This window comes from Mesoplodon bidens (genome assembly GCF_964165515.1).
Source record: "Mesoplodon bidens genome assembly, chromosome: 14".
Lineage (NCBI taxonomy): Eukaryota > Metazoa > Chordata > Mammalia > Artiodactyla > Ziphiidae > Mesoplodon > Mesoplodon bidens.
The window spans coordinates 64,135,018-64,150,405 of NC_138170.1; the positions used below are offsets into that span (position 1 = coordinate 64,135,018).

General features: G+C 46.8%; 1 protein-coding gene across 3 annotated transcripts in view; it reads left to right on the forward strand.

Moving 5' to 3' along the window:
- The first annotated feature begins 763 nt into the window (after window positions 1–763).
- The window catches only part of XDH (xanthine dehydrogenase), a 62,202-nt gene continuing 47,577 nt past the window's right edge, over window positions 764–15,388 (forward strand). For all 3 annotated transcript variants that reach the window (XM_081254163.1, XM_081254164.1, XM_081254165.1), the window contains exons 1-5: window positions 764–879; window positions 7,059–7,116; window positions 10,058–10,154; window positions 11,463–11,571; window positions 14,733–14,859. In XM_081254163.1, the coding sequence (XP_081110289.1) occupies window positions 838–879; window positions 7,059–7,116; window positions 10,058–10,154; window positions 11,463–11,571; window positions 14,733–14,859 (433 nt within the window). In that variant the 5' untranslated portion in view covers window positions 764–837. The remainder of the gene's footprint in view (window positions 880–7,058; window positions 7,117–10,057; window positions 10,155–11,462; window positions 11,572–14,732; window positions 14,860–15,388) is intronic.

Below are 15,388 nucleotides of genomic sequence, written 5' to 3' on the forward strand. Positions count from 1 at the left end.
TATGAGTTATTCTGACAATTTAATCAAGGGTATTTCCTTGAGAGAAACAAAAGGAAAACCTCAAAAGTGGTTTGTTATCAGGATTATTTTTGCTGTGCTGTTGAGAATACATTTGCAATAGTAATAAAAATTTTGGTTGTTTGCTTATTTACGAAGCACTTCCAAAAATACATCATTTGTCACACAGCCTTTTGCTCTTGATGTCATTCATTTGCCCATTTACAGGATGAAAATAAGTGAGTTCTGAAAGTGATAAGAGAGCTGCTGAGGTCAAATGCAAGATTTTGCATCTGAATAACTGGACTCTGCCTCTTATGACCCCAGACCCCTCCAGGCTCTGGGAGAATGAGGCCTGCATGTAAGTGCTGAGTCTGGGTTGCTGTAAACCTAAATGGTAAAATGACAAGTGTAGACGCGGAGGGTGTGAATCATCTCTACTGCCATGACTGTCACTATGACCGTGGCCCTTCCGCCTTCTCCGTCTTCAGCAAGTGGGAGAATGAAGCAGGTTCTGTGAGGGTGGTGCCTAAGACCCACAGTCATCTGGCACCAAGGCATCCTCCTTGCTGATATCTGCCTGTGTCTTCCTCTGTGCTCTTCCACATAGGTGTTGGGGGTGTGATTTGCTGTGTGTGATTGCATTTTCCTTGATTATGTAAACGGCTGTCTTTTGCCAAGAACTCTCCATGCCCCGAAGCTCTGAGCTTGGTCCCTCCCATCGGCTGACTTCATTTCATTTTTTTGGGAGGCGTATTTTTCAAGTTGCAGAGCAGTAATAACTGGCAGTGCCTCTTGGGCATAAGGTACCTGGAGTTCAGGGACCCCCAACCCGTGACAATGACAGCAGATGAGTTGGTTTTCTTTGTGAATGGCAAAAAGGTAAGCAGAAGCTGACCTTTTCTCTGGTTTCCCTGATCCCCGGGAGGGATGTGTGTCCTCTGGAAAAGACCTGTTCTTGTTTTCTCTCTTTTGTGTTCTCCCTTATTTGTTCGCCTTCTTTCTTTCTCTCTCTTCCTTCAAAGCTGTTGCTGCATTTGGGGTAACACTGGGGAAAGAAGACCTTCTCAGGGTTAGAACACAGTTCAAGATACTCACAGGGCAAAGCAGTGATGGGGAGGGAAGAGAGAAGAAAGGCGTCTGTGAGCTCTACCCGTGCTCCCTGCCACCTCTTCGCGGTAATAGAGACACTGGCAGGAAGCTGAGAAAGGTGGACAGGGTTCTAGGTGAGATTGGAGGTCACCTCCATTTCTGCGTTTAATCAAATGTATCCTAAAGCTTGTGTTGCTTTCTTTACTGAGAAAAGGAGCAGGAATGTGTTTTCTTGCTAATCTCAGGGTATAAGATGTACACAGCTTTGATTCTGATATTTATCTGTGTAAATGTAACAGCCAAGTTGTGTGAGGACATATACTGACACCTTGTGGCAAACCGCAATTTTTATTTCTTAAAGGGCACGCTTTTCTCCTCCACCTCCACCCCACACTTAGTTATACATTTAAATGTTGCAAACCTCTTACTTTGATAAAAATTGCTCACTTGGATTAACTTAATTGGTGCACAGGGACCTAGGGAAGGTGGGGATGGTAGGGCAGAGGGCGGTCTTATGATAAGGGTACCAGTCCTTGCAGCACCAGAAGGGTGAGAATCTTTGCAGATCTTAATGCAGGTGCAGGGAGAAGAGGGGGCAAGCACATCACGTTGTCTCCACTGTCCACTTGCTCTCCCTACACAGGTGTTGAGGTGCTTGCATCTGCTTCAGCTCCCCTGTTGGAGAGGAAAGCGACAGTAAAAGGGTAGCCTTGGTTGCACATCGTGAATGGCCGTGTGCACAGTATGAGTGATGATTATACCCCGTCGTCAGAGCGATTTTATTTGTTTTGCAACGTTGGCAATTTTGAGTTGAGAAACTGGGTGACTTTGGAGGCAATTTTCAAGAACTAAAATGCACCTAGTGCTTAAATTGTCAGGATATATTTGGGTGCGTAGCAGGGGAATCCCATGAGCCGTCACAATGTCAGTGCTCCCAGGACTGTTGGATTCAGTTTGAGTGGTATCACTGGGTGGCCCTGGGAACTGGGGTCAGCTGTGCTCTTCCAGGTGCAGAGCTGTCTCTCTGTGCCGACTTCTTTTCAGGATTGGTCTCTGGTAGCAAACTTAAGAGGCAGGGCAAATCTTCCTTGTTGGTGGCTGTTAGACTTGCAGCCAAGAATTCCAACAACTTTGTCACATTCAGCAATTACACTGTAGAGATTTAAGAAACAGTCGTTGAATTGGCTTTCTCGACCCATTACTTACACAGTGGCACCTTCATGGTATTTTTCTAAGCAATTTTTATATTGGCTGAGCAAACGGATTCAGTGACTTCCAAGGCATAGACTCACTCTAAGGCTTGATTATTTATTAAGCCATCATCAGTTCACGTGTGATGGTACACGCTTCTGTTCTTCTTTGGGGACGGTTTGCTATGATGCACCAGATCTAGAAGCAAGCATTTCAAGGTGAATCTGGTTTGGTGAAAATTGTTTCCCCACATATTTTATTTTCACCTGAGGAAAGCGATTTAAACTTTGTAGATAGTATCATTACATCAAACCCTACTGTCTCTTGAAGCTTCTACTACTACAGGTTTCTGTGATGAATATCGGTGCTTTTAATTTTATAAACACGCAGACTTGTGAGAATCTGCTGGAAAGGTGGTGAGGCAGTGCAAGGAGGGATGAGGTGAAAGCAAGGCTATAAAAACTAGACCCAGCAAGGGAATTCCCAGTCAAATAAAGGCAGCTGTAAGTGTCTTCCCAATTCAATTCCCAAGATATTCTAGACCTCTTGTTACCAGATATTGTGTGAGGAGGTTACCAAAGAAGCTGTTGGTACTCCTAAATATGAGCTTCCTACTCTCCCTGTTTCAGACCACTGTCCAGGATTCTGTCTTCACTCGCTGTGGTCCTGGAGAGGGTGTAAGATGTAAGTGATCAAATACCTCGAGGGCCTTCTGTGGTGGTGACAGGCCTTGGTGACTGTGGTTTCCACATCTGGTCTAGAGTCAGAGTCGAAGGGAAAGGGCTGCCCAGGATTTTGGTATCACCGTAGTGACCGTCCTCTTGGAGGACAGGATTCTTGTTTTTCTGAACAGTCACTCTCTGGTTAGTGGAGATGGTGGCCCCTAGAGGAGTCTGGGAAGATTCGGCATGTAGGGTGCAGCTGAAGGTGTCCAGGAGTGACCCCCACGAGAAGCAGCAGTCAGTGATGAGACAACGCTCACTCAGTCACCCACTCACCCACCCACCTACCCATGTCGTCAACATTTACAAGCTCCTCCCAGGCCTGAGCCTATGGGATACATATGCACTGGAGGAATACAATCTCTAAGACCAAGCACTTACCATTCAGGAGTTTATGAACTAGTTGGCAAAGTGGATTGTGATTAGGTAAGGTACCATATTCCAAAATGTATTTCAAAGAAAAGTATCCCCACCAGATACTCTTCTTAGCTATTCCTAGACCACTTTGTATAGTGTTGGCACATAGTAGGTGCCCAATTAATGTGGACAGAATGAATGGATGAATATTAAAACCCTGAGAAACCCTCTACTAAAGAAATTTATTTTTCAAACTTTGTACTTTAAAGGTATTTTAAATTTACAAGGAGGTTGCAAGAAGAATACAAAGAAATATTAAATAGACTTGCCCAAATTCAACACCTAACATTTTGCCACATTTGCTTTAACATCCTCTCTTTAAGTATACATACATGTGTATACATCTATACATATAAATAGATATATAGATATATGAATACATAATGATATATATATATATATTTATGCATGTAATTAATTGGAATAAATACATAAAGTATAAAATTTTTTTTCTGAACCATTGAGGATAAATTTCAGATATCAGGGACTTCCCTGGTGATCCAGTGTTTAAGAATCCTCCTTCCAATGCAGGGGATGCAGGTTCAATCCCTGGTCAGGGAACTAAGATACCACATGCCGCAGGGCAACTAAGCCTCTGCACTCTAGAGCCCGTGCACCACAACTAGAGAGCCCACTTGCTGCAACTACTGAGCCTGCATGCTCTGGAGCCCGCGTGCCACAACTAAGACCCAATGCAACCAAGTGAATAAATGAAAAATAAATAAGTATAAAAAATAAATTTCAGATATCATACTTCTCTATCCCTTAAACTAAGAATAAGTGTATTCTTACATAACCACAATCTAATTATAAAAATCAGGAAACCTAGTGTTAATATAATACTAGTCTAATCTATAAACTTTATGCAGAGTGTTATTCCAAGTTTCCCAGTAAAGTCATTTATGGCTTTCACCCCCCAATCCCAGGATCCAGGATCATGCCTTGTACTTAGTTGTCATATCTCTTTAGTTTCCCTTAATCTGGAACAACTCCTTAGCTTTCCTTTGTCTTTTGTGACATTGATGTTTCTGAAGAGAACAAGCCATTATTTTTTTAAATGTCCCTCATTTTGAGCTTGTTGTGCTTTCTTCTAATTAGACTCAGAGTCTGCATTTTGGGCAGGATACCAGAGAAGTGACATGTCTTTCTTGGTGGATTATATCAGGAAGCACATGTTATCGGTTTTCCCCATTATTTATGATGTGAACTTTGATCATTCAGTTAAGGTGGTGTCCACCAGTAATCTTACAATCTCCACTGTAAGATTATTCTTTTCCCTTTATAATTAATGAATAATCTGTGAGAAGATACTTTGGGACTATGTAAATACCTTGATTATCAAACTTTCATCTGCTAGTTGCAGCATCCATCCATAATTCTTGACCAGATCAGTTATTGTGCTGAATTACAAAATGGCCACCCAAAATGGCCACTAGTTGGTATTCTTCTGTCAGGAAGAACTTTCCTTTCTCTCCTACTTGTTTGTTTATTTATTAATGATCGGTTTGGACTTATGAGTTTCAATTCTAGTTAATGGTTTGTAATCCATCATGGCTATTATTTGTTTTGGTGCTTGAGTTTTACCAGAGCAATCTGTTGAACCCAGCATCTCCTAAGCTCACTTCCCCACAGTGTTTTTCTTTTAGAATACACATTTCCTTTGGGCATCCTTTTGAGAGAGGGTTCTGTGGAGTTTGCTGGGACAAACACTGCAGCCATGCCATGAGAGTGGTCTGGTCATTCTCTGAGGAATTCAAGGAAGATTGGACCACTTGTGGCTGGGGTGATAGGGAAGTGTTTGGGGTCTTCTAATAAGTCAAGATGCAGGTGAAAGAGGAATGGAATGGCCAAAGGCACAGGAGTTAGAAGGTTTAAGTTGTATTTTCACTGGAGTATGAAGACCAGCTTGGCAGGGAAGCAGGAGGGGGACAGGCTGACAATGAAGACTGGGGACACATTGAAAAGGGTCTTGAAAGACAGCCTAAGGAACTTGGATGCTACCTTGAATATGTGGGAGGTCACTGAAGGCACTGAGCAGAGAACTGAACTGACGGGATGTGATAAACGGAGAGCAGCAGGGCAGGAGGAAGGGGAGGCAGGAGACTCTTGGTAAAAGCTAAGAGGACCTTATTGCCGTCTATGAAAATGGTAATAAAGATTTTTATTTTGTACATTTATGATTTCATTTCCAAGAGAAAAGAAACAACTCCTTGTGTGAAATTCATAACCAGGAAAATTTGAACAAGCTGTACCTGTGGGGTGTCATCATAAAAGAAAATTAATTTTATCTTCCACTTTCCTTTGAACTTTATTCAAGGGTAAATTTTGGTAGTTTCATGACCTTCTGGATTACTCTTAGTGAACAAAAAATCCTATGGGCAATTATAAGCTGCCAAACACAGTTTCATTTCAGGACAGAGAGGAGAGGGTAGTGAGAAAGTTCTTATTTACTAGGTGCTGGTGTAGGATGGCTTCCCACTGCTGGAAACCTTCAATTGCAAGTCTCATGACATGGTGAGGGGTGCTATTTTCTCAGTCTGGCTGTTCTCCCTCAGCCTCCGGTTTTGGGAGGTCCACTCCACACAGACTCTGATGGAGCTCCCATCACCTCCTGCAGTCAGTCTTTCAGGAATGATTTAAACACCTCCAAGCACGTTCTCTCTCTCACGTATGGCCTGTGCTAGGTCCACGACCCAACGATTTCACATCCTTTGCTCTTCCAAACTCTGGAAGTGCACATCAATCCTTACACTACAATTCTTCCTCACCTTGTCTGGTAAGACTTTCTCTATCTTTTAGCTAAGCCAGACCACCATATGCCCTGCAGCATGTGAGCTTTACATGTAGGGCTATAGAAGCCCCTCATGAAGTCGGAGGTGTGAGGCAGATACCTCCTCCTTCTACTTTAGGAAGATGTGAGACTCATCGTGCAGGTCTCTCTAAAGAAACTCTTATCACACATTCTCTCCCCTTAATCATCCCAATCACCCAGACCCTTTTAGGCTTGATGATGCATGAGGAGAAGTGAAACAGGTTTTCATAGATTTCCTTTGATGATTTGCATCTGAAACTAGCACCACACCTCATGGACACACTTTCTGCCTTATTGAACATTCTGTTTGTGGGCCTTTGGTTTGAGATTTCTCCTCCATTTCTAACCTGTGTTAGTGCTGTTGACTGTGATGACCCAACGCAGACCACACTCTGCTATGAGCACAGGCCGGCAGACTGGCCGTCCACTGTCTGAGAGTCCACCCTCCGGGATGCAAAACCAGAGGTCTGCATGCCACCGCTCCCAGCTGTCCCTGGCGTTCACAAATGTGCTCCAGCAGCTGGAAATGAAATGACTTGTTCAATTTGAAGGGAACTTTGCCTTGGTCAGCCCAGCACGGCCGGCGCTGTACCTAAGTGCTCTGTGGTGGGTCCAGAGCTGAGCACTAATGCAGAATTTTACAATTGCAGCGTGTCCGCAGGTACACAATTTGGCTTGCAGCTAATATGCTCATCTTATAGAATTAAGAAAAACACCTTCGTTTTCATGATATATGTAGCACATCGCCATTAACTCTACAAATTCTTGGGTGAGACGATGACTAAGTATACCTCTGATATAGTTTTCTTTGGTGTTTGCTTTTACAGGTGGTGGAGAAAAATGCAGATCCAGAAACAACCCTTTTGGCCTACCTGAGAAGAAAATGTATCCTGACTTTGGAGCAGGGGTGAGGGAGAGGGGGTACTTGGGGACTCATTCTCTGGGCCCTACGCCATTTGCTAGTGACTGGTCTGGAGGCCGTGAAGTGCAGAGGAAAGAACACTGGGTTAGGGCTCTGGACCCCCGTGTCTTAGGTGCAACTCTGCCACTTGGCAGCTGTGTGACCCTGGGAAGTCGTTTGAGCCTGATGGGTCTGAAATTCTCAGCTGCCGAGGAAGAATATGGTTCTTGATGTTCTTCAAGTCTCCTGCATTTAAGGTTCTAGTAATGCCAAAGTTTTACCCTGGGCCTGTAAAACAAGCAGCTCCAAAAGACCCTCCTTAGCTCTGGCAAGCTTCATGGTCATTCCCCGCCCCCCGCCCCCAGGAGGAGCAGAGTGTGCCTCAGCGGACCTTTGTTAAGACATAAATGGGCTTCCCAGGCAGGGTTTCTAGCTCTGCGAAGGTGGAGGGAAAGTCAGGGGAAGGGGTATTTGTTTGGGGAAAGGATGCCGGAGGTGGGAATCGTGTAGAGGCACCATCCGCTGTGGGAATGGCAGGCACTGGGAAGCATGGGGTGGGGGACTCCTGAGCAGGGTTGGGGTGCTGCTGTGCTCCCAGAGTGGGGAGGGCTTCTGTAAGAGCCCCCATCCCTTTTGTTCTTTGCTAGTAGGAAAGTATTCTGAGGCCCTGGAACAAAACCAGCAGTAAAGCTAGCATAGGAGCTAACATTAATGGGCACTGACTACATATGGGTGGAGTTCAAGGTGATTTATGTAGGCTGTCTCACTGATTCACAGCGATCCCTTTAACAGAGGAGGAAGTGAGGCTGGATGTGGTAAGGGACACACCTCCCCCTCGTGTGTTCTGGGCAAATGCTGGCAGACCTGGACTGAAGCCGGGAGCCATGCTCTGAACTTCCCACCCACACTGGAAACTCTCTAGGGGTCTGTTGTAGAATGATACTCATCCTGACCTCTGCCTATAAACCCTGTGGCTCCCAGAGGCAGGGATGTCCGGTGGCTCCTTGCAGTGGCATACTTTGGAACAACAAAGGATCGTTTCAGCACCCTCAGAAGCCAGCCTGGAATCCATGGCCTTGCCTCTGGTTCTTTCACCTCCTATCAGATAGTGGCTGGCTCTAGTGTACTTTGTCCTGGATTTTTGACCTGGCGGGGGCAGGTCTGGAGGTTCACAGCACATGGACCTGATGGCGTTTTTTGTAGACCTGGAGTCACTCAGTGGGATCAGGGGACTGCATGGGACTCCATTTCCAGCCCATCTACCTGGGTGGTCTGGAAAGAGAGGCTCACTCTTAGAGATTGTTGACGTCAATTTTAGATTTCTAATACAGTTTTGAAGGCCTGACAGCCTCAGAAATTCCTGACCATAGCAGTTGGCTGGTTTAATGGCCAAATCTCAAATGAAATCCAAACCTGAAAGTTGGCATGTAAATATGAAGTCCTCATGGCTTGCTGCTGCCTGTGTTGAGAGTTGATTTGTGGGAGTTCCAGGCAAGAGAGAAGACCCTAGCCTTGACTTCTGCCCTGGCTTCCAGAAGGATGCCCAGGCTAGCAGAAGACCTCTCGACTACTTCGGGCTGCTTCCGTTCGTCCTCATGTGCCCCTGGAGTGGCCTAAACTGCTGATCTCATACGTCCAGACTAGTGAAAAGAATAACTCGAAATCTAGAGATCCCTCCCCAGCTGTGCTTTAAAAGAAGCAGCAGCATGGTGGGGGAGGGGTCAGATGGCCGTGTTTGTTCCCTAACACTCAAGGTAACACAAGTGACTGTCACCTTGCAGGGCGCACATTACATCTTGGGTCTCAGTCTTTCCTCCCTTTGTTCATTCGTTCGTTCATTCGTTCGTTTGTTCCTTCGTTCCTTCTTTCCTTCCTTCCTTTCCTTCTTTCTTTCTCTCTTTCCCTCTCTCTGTCTTCCTTCCTTCCTCCCTCCCTCCCTCTCCCTCTCTTTCTCTCTTTCTTTCTTTCAGCAATTCCTGCCCTACCTGCTAACCACATTATAGTGACGATCAAACGGGTCCATGGGTGTAGCTGCTTTCCAAGTAGAAGATGCTTTATCATTGTTAGTTATTAATTTTATCTTGAAATTAGGGAAGTGACCAGGGATAATAGCCTCAGCTCCTTCCATCTTCAGTAGGAAGATAGATGGCCTGGAGGCCTGTAGGCCTGAGGGAAAAGCAGCAATGGAGCCTGTGTGTCCCAGGGAAAGAGGCCACCATAACTGCTGTTCTCCAGAATAGCCTATTAGTTAGGCACTTTTCAACACAAAGTATCAGAGATTTTGTTTCCCCCAATATATAAGAGGTGGCTCCAATATTGGTTTCTGACCTCAAAAATATCTTCATTTTAATTTCCATTCACACATCCTATGGGATGGATATTTAGAAGCCCCTGGTCCAGCCTTAACTTTGGTCCCTGGACTTCATCAATCCAAAAGGTTTGGCGGGGGAATGAGGGAAGCCGAACTCAGCAAGTCCCATGCTGGCTTGAGTGGCTTCCTTGCACGACCAGCTGGGGTGCTGTGAGGGCTGGCCCACATACTCAGTCTTTGAGGTGCCCGATTTACCTGCCCAGTGAGACCACAGGGTTGGGGGACTGTTAAGACCACACCTAGGAGACCTTGATCCCAGGAAAATCTCCAGGATTGGAGAGCAATGGAACTCCAGTCCCAGGGGGTGACACATGGGTGCTGGTACCTTTCCTTTTCTGTACAGTGGAACTGGCCTCATTCCCTGCTTCCCCGGATGCAGGACAGCCTGTCTGAATGGGAGGCCGTGGGGGTCTGCTGCCTCCCGGGTTGAGGCGCCTGAGCCTGTGTGTGGACGAGTGGCTCTTCACTCGAAGCTCAGTCCAGGCATTTCCCAGCAGCCCAACAAAGACTTTTTTTTTCTCTGAGTTCATATTCTTTAACCCTTGACCATCCAGTGGGGCTGAGAGGGACAAAGCTGGGCTGTGGAGAAGGCGGCTGTGGGGCTTGCACGGTGATGCTTTCCAAGTATGATCGTCTCCAGGACAAGATCATGTATCCTTTGCCTGCTGGCTGATGGCCTTTGAGGACTATGATCCAGGGGTCAGCTTTTGAGTGAGTGTGCGTGTGTGTGCATATATGTGTAAGCCCCTGTGTTTCTAAGTAGACTTTGGTCATGAAGAGGGACATTATAGAATGATGTCTTAGGAAGTATCTTCCTGGCTTATAGATATGGACAAGATTCTGAACTGCTGAAAAAAAATCATCTTTTTACAATTCAGACTTATATCACATCCCATGAAATCCTTCAGTAGGCCTCCATTGCCCCCAAATTAAAGTCCAATCTTTTTGTTCAACATGTGAGGTCCTTCAGTTTTCCCCACCTTCCCTCTCCAGTTTTCTTTCTCTTCGTGGGTCCAGCACTCTGTTCATGCAGAAACAATTGTGAACTACCAATGCTCCACGCCCATTCATTTCTTGGTCTTTGCAGAAGCTGTTTTCCATCTTGAATGTCCTTTTCTCAAGGACTTCTCTACCTGGCCACCTCTTACTAGCACTTTAGGACTGGGCAAAATATCACCTCCTCTAGGAAGCCTTCCTTGACCTCCCAAGATTGGGTTAGGTGCCCCTTGTCTCTGCTGGTGCCATGGGGCCCTGTGCATAGCCCTCCTGAAACACTTACTGTAAAATATTTAAATTTCATCTTCACACTGGCTTCTATTTTCCTGAGTTGAAGGCAAGCTATTAGAGGACAAAGATTCCATCTTATTCACCTTTATTTCCTCAGCCCTCAGCAGGGTGCCTGGCACTTGGTTGGCCTTCAGTAACTGATGTTGTCTGTATGAGTGAATGAGCGATGAATAAAGGGATGGATGTGGGGAAGCTATTTCTAAGGGGTTGGTGTCCCATGTCACCTGGGGATTTCCCCTCCCTCTTCCCCCAGAGGAATGGGAGAAATGGAGGTGAGTGAAAGCAGAGAAGCAGAAGTGACAGGAGGTTCTGAAATTGAAGTGGCTAAGGACGAGCCCTGCAGAGAGAGGAGCACATTTTGGGCCTGGAAGCTGCCAGAAGCTTCCTCTTGACTCAGCCTCCAGTGTTGGGCTAAGAGGCAGCTGAAAGTGACCCTGGCTCCCATGCTCCAGCTCAGAGGCCTAGGGTGCACCGATGTCTGACTCCACAGGACGCTGGAGGGGCTCGGGCGCAGAGTCTTGGGTAGAGAGGTGAGGACACCTGTAGAAAAGACAAGAACATAATGTAGAGTGAAGAGAAGTGACACAGGCATCACAGATCTCCTAGACCCTGCACTCAGGTCTGCTCTGATGACCTGAGTGGTCAATGGAATGACCTTAATTTGGGTTCCAGTCACTTTTCTGCCAATGCCTGCCTGGCCCCCATTTGCTCCTTGCACCATGTTGCCGTGACAACTGTGGAAGGAATCGGAAGTACCAAGACGAGGCTGCATCCTGTGCAGGTAACAAGAGGCTCTGACCAAGGCTGCAGACTTGCTCTGGGTTGTTGGGCTGAGTGTCACTGCCCGGGCAAAGGTGGCATTCTGGCCCAGCCACCTCCCCAGATCCTCTTGGAGGTGAGGGGATGGCTGTGAGGCAGAAAGTGGAGGCACCCGAGCCTGAAGCTCCCTCCTGTGTCTGGGTGGATGGTGACATTGCATGCCCCATGGGAACCAAGAGGTCAACTGGATCTGGCGGCTGGTAAGTCCAGCTGTGTCAGAGCTGGAGGGAGGAGGGGCAGGGGAACTTCCTCACCTTGTGCCCAAGTGTGCTTAGGAAGCCCCCTTGCCATCTCAGATTGAAGATTCCAAATGCTCTGTGCCCCTTGGTAAAAAACCCACCTACTCCCTGCCCCCTCCGGTGGTAATTTCATTGCACCTCTCACCTTCCACCCATGGCTCATATAGACGTGGGCTCATTAAAATGGAGGTTAGCAAGGGCTGAGTCAGAGAACAGAGACACATGGGTGTCTGACCAGTGCTTTCTCGCTGATGGTATCAGCCACCTGAGGATGAAGCGAAATTGGGAACACTTTGGGGAAGAGTGGGCAGTAGTCTGAGGGGTTTGTGGAGAGAGAAAGGATGCTCGTAGACAAGGTGGAATGGAGCCCATGTGGGAGCAGAGCACAGTGGGAAGGAAAAGCCACTGTCCCCGGTGCTTACGTTTAGGGAAACTGAGGCAGGAGGTCCTTAGGAGATTGCATCACGGAAGGTGCCTGAGCCAGGCCCTTTTCTTAATCTTCCCTTGACTGTGTCATTCAGATCCTGCCACCCTTGTGCCCTTATGTGAGTCTGGAGCCAGGGTTGCCAGTTGAGCAAACTAATTATACTCCCTGGAGGGAGCATCTTGGGCCAGTCACGTGGGGTCAGAATGCGGTGGGGTGGTATTGCTTCACTGCCATGTCTTTGCTTCCTAGGCAGGAAAAGGGCAGATTACTTCCTAGGCAGGAAAAGGGCAGATTACTAAACTTGTCCAACCTGCAGCAGATGTGAGAAGATTAATGAGGGCTTGTAATTTTCTTTGAAACATAGATGAAAGAAAGAATGAACCGTTTAAACACAGGGGTCATATCCATACAATGAGGCGAAAACCCTCTCTTTCCAATGGCACAGGTCCTTATTCCTGACGTACTTCTTTTGGCTCCAAATAAGCTGTAGATTCCACTTCCCCTTGTCCATTTATGTTTTTCTCTTGGCTTCTATGACACCACACTTTCCTCATTTTCCTCCTACCTCCATGCTTGCACCATGTAGAGCTCTTCCTTGGCTCAGTCCCTAATTGCTGCAGCACCCTGGGCTCTGGCCTGGGCCCCATCTCTTCTCCACCTTCACACTCTCCTGAGGTGAGTTTAATGCCATCTACATGTGAATGCATCATCTTTGTATCTTCAGCTTCGACCTCTCCTCAGAGACCAGACTCCTATTTCCAGCTGCCTACTTGAATCACTAGATGGATGTCTAATCTCAAACTTAACAAAACCCTATTTTCCCCCCAACTTCTTTCTTCCCTGGTCTTCCTCCATCTGAGTCAGTGGCAAAAGCATCCACCCAATTGCTCAAGATAAAAATCTAGGAGTCACCTATGATTCTTCCTCTGATACACCACACCCAATCCATCCAGAAGTAGTAACTACTCTACCTCCAAACTTTACAATGAAATCATTTTTTTTCTCTGTTTCCCCCATTAATGTTTGGTTTAAGTCACTATCTCCTCTTGCCTAGGCCACTTTAGTGTCCTGTTCTCTGTTTCTTCTCTTGCCCCTACAACTATTCCCTGCCCAGCAGCTAGAGTGATTCTTTAAAAACACAAATTCAATCATATCAAGCCCTGCTGAAATTCCTCTTAAAGGTCTCTCATTATCACACCCAGAATAACAATCCAGATCCCTAACCCTGGCTTATGAAGAGCTGCATGGACTGGCTGCTGCCTATTCCCCCAGCTGACCTCCCTTGTCTCAGGATTCCATCCACCCTCGCCTTTCAGCAGCTCTAGTGCATCAGACTTTTGCACTGTCTGTGCTCAGAGCCTTTGCACTCACTGTTCCCTCTGCCTGGGATACACTCTTCCCTGCTCCAAATTATGTCATTAAGTTCAACTCGAAGGTCACTTTTTCAGAGTGGCTTTTCTAACCACTCCAAATAGCCACTAGTCACTCTGGGTCATGTCCTCTTGTACTAATTCTCTACATAGCACTGACCTCCACCTCAAATTTTCTTCTTTGTTTTTGTCAGTATTTCCCCTATTAGGATATGAGCTTCATGAGACCAGGAACCTCATCTCTCTTCTTCACCCTCTGTCCCCAGTACCTTTACCACTCCTGGTACATAATAATTTCTCAGTAAATATCTGTCAAATGAATGACCATCCATGCTAGGCACTGGGGATACAACATTCTAGCAATTTTACTTAATGTAAGTTCCAAGAGAGATTCCCAGAGATTAAAAAATAGTGTAGATGAGGAGAATCTCCTTGTAACAAAAATCTTGCAGGTTTGAATGAAAATTCTGTGACAATTCAACGCTTTTAGTGAATTCTATCTCACACATTTCCCAATTCTTAAGTCCCCACCCATTGGACTTCAAGGATTGCCTTCACATAAGAATACAGCAGCATTCTAATTTGGAATAAGATGCATTCATTTGGTTATTTTGGATTGTGGGGTAGTGTAGCTAAAAGAACCTGACACAGCTCGTGCATTCACCATGTGTGATCTTGCATACACCTCTTAAATCTCTGAGCCTGCTTCCTCCTCTCTCTGGTGAAGGGAATGAAGGGTGGCAAGCCCCTCTGGCTTTAACAGTCGTGGTTCTTTGAGGGGGCTGTCCTATGAGTAACTCCCATGGGTCGACTCCTTCCTCTATGCCAGGGATGATGTGAAGAGTTTTACGTGAATGATCTCACTGAATCCTCTAAGTGCTAGGATGGTCCTAAACCTATAGACAAGGCTTAGTGAGGCTTGGTAACCTGGCCAAGGTCACAGCTGGGAAGTGGCGGCACTACGGTGTGACTTCATACGCTCTGCTACCCTACACTGCCTGTTGACATGGGCTGGCTCCAGTTGAGTCATGAGGGAGCCTGGGAGGGGTTCTGCAACACAGGTGTCTACGTCATCTGCCCCTTTTAGGAAAGAATCGCCAAAAGCCACGGCTCCCAGTGTGGGTTCTGCACCCCCGGCATCGTCATGAGCATGTACACGCTGCTTCAGAACCAGCCTGAGCCCACTGTTGAGGAGATCGAGGATGCCTTCCAAGGTATGGGCCTTGAGGCAGGGCCCGGGAGGTGGAGTGGCGAGTGGGGCTCTGAGGAGGGCAGGGCAGGGCCAGGGTGGATGCCAGGAGTGGACTAGGAGTTCCAGGCACTGCCTTTTGAGGGAAAGGCTCAGGCCATCCCACCATGTTGGTTATGATTGACTGGAAGGGTGGTGCTTTCTTAATTGGAAGAACACTTGGGTGGTTTGGAGACCTTCTGGGGTCTCCTGCCTTAGTGTTCATCTTCCTGAGGTGTCTTCCTGCTCTCACCCCGTGCTAGGATGGGGTAGCCATGAGTGGCCGGAGTGGGAGGAGATCGTTTGGGAAACCGCACAGAAGCTAATGACATGGCGCCTTCCCTTCCTGCTTCCTCAGAGCAGGATTCTACAGGGCAAAGGCCACATATGAGGAAGGAGGCCATGACTCTGAGCCTTGAGCAGGGACTGGCTTCCCACTTTGCCTTCTGTGAGTGGGCCCAGATGGTTGGGCCTGGTATCTGTTCCTCTGAACTGAGTAGAGAAGGCTCCCCATT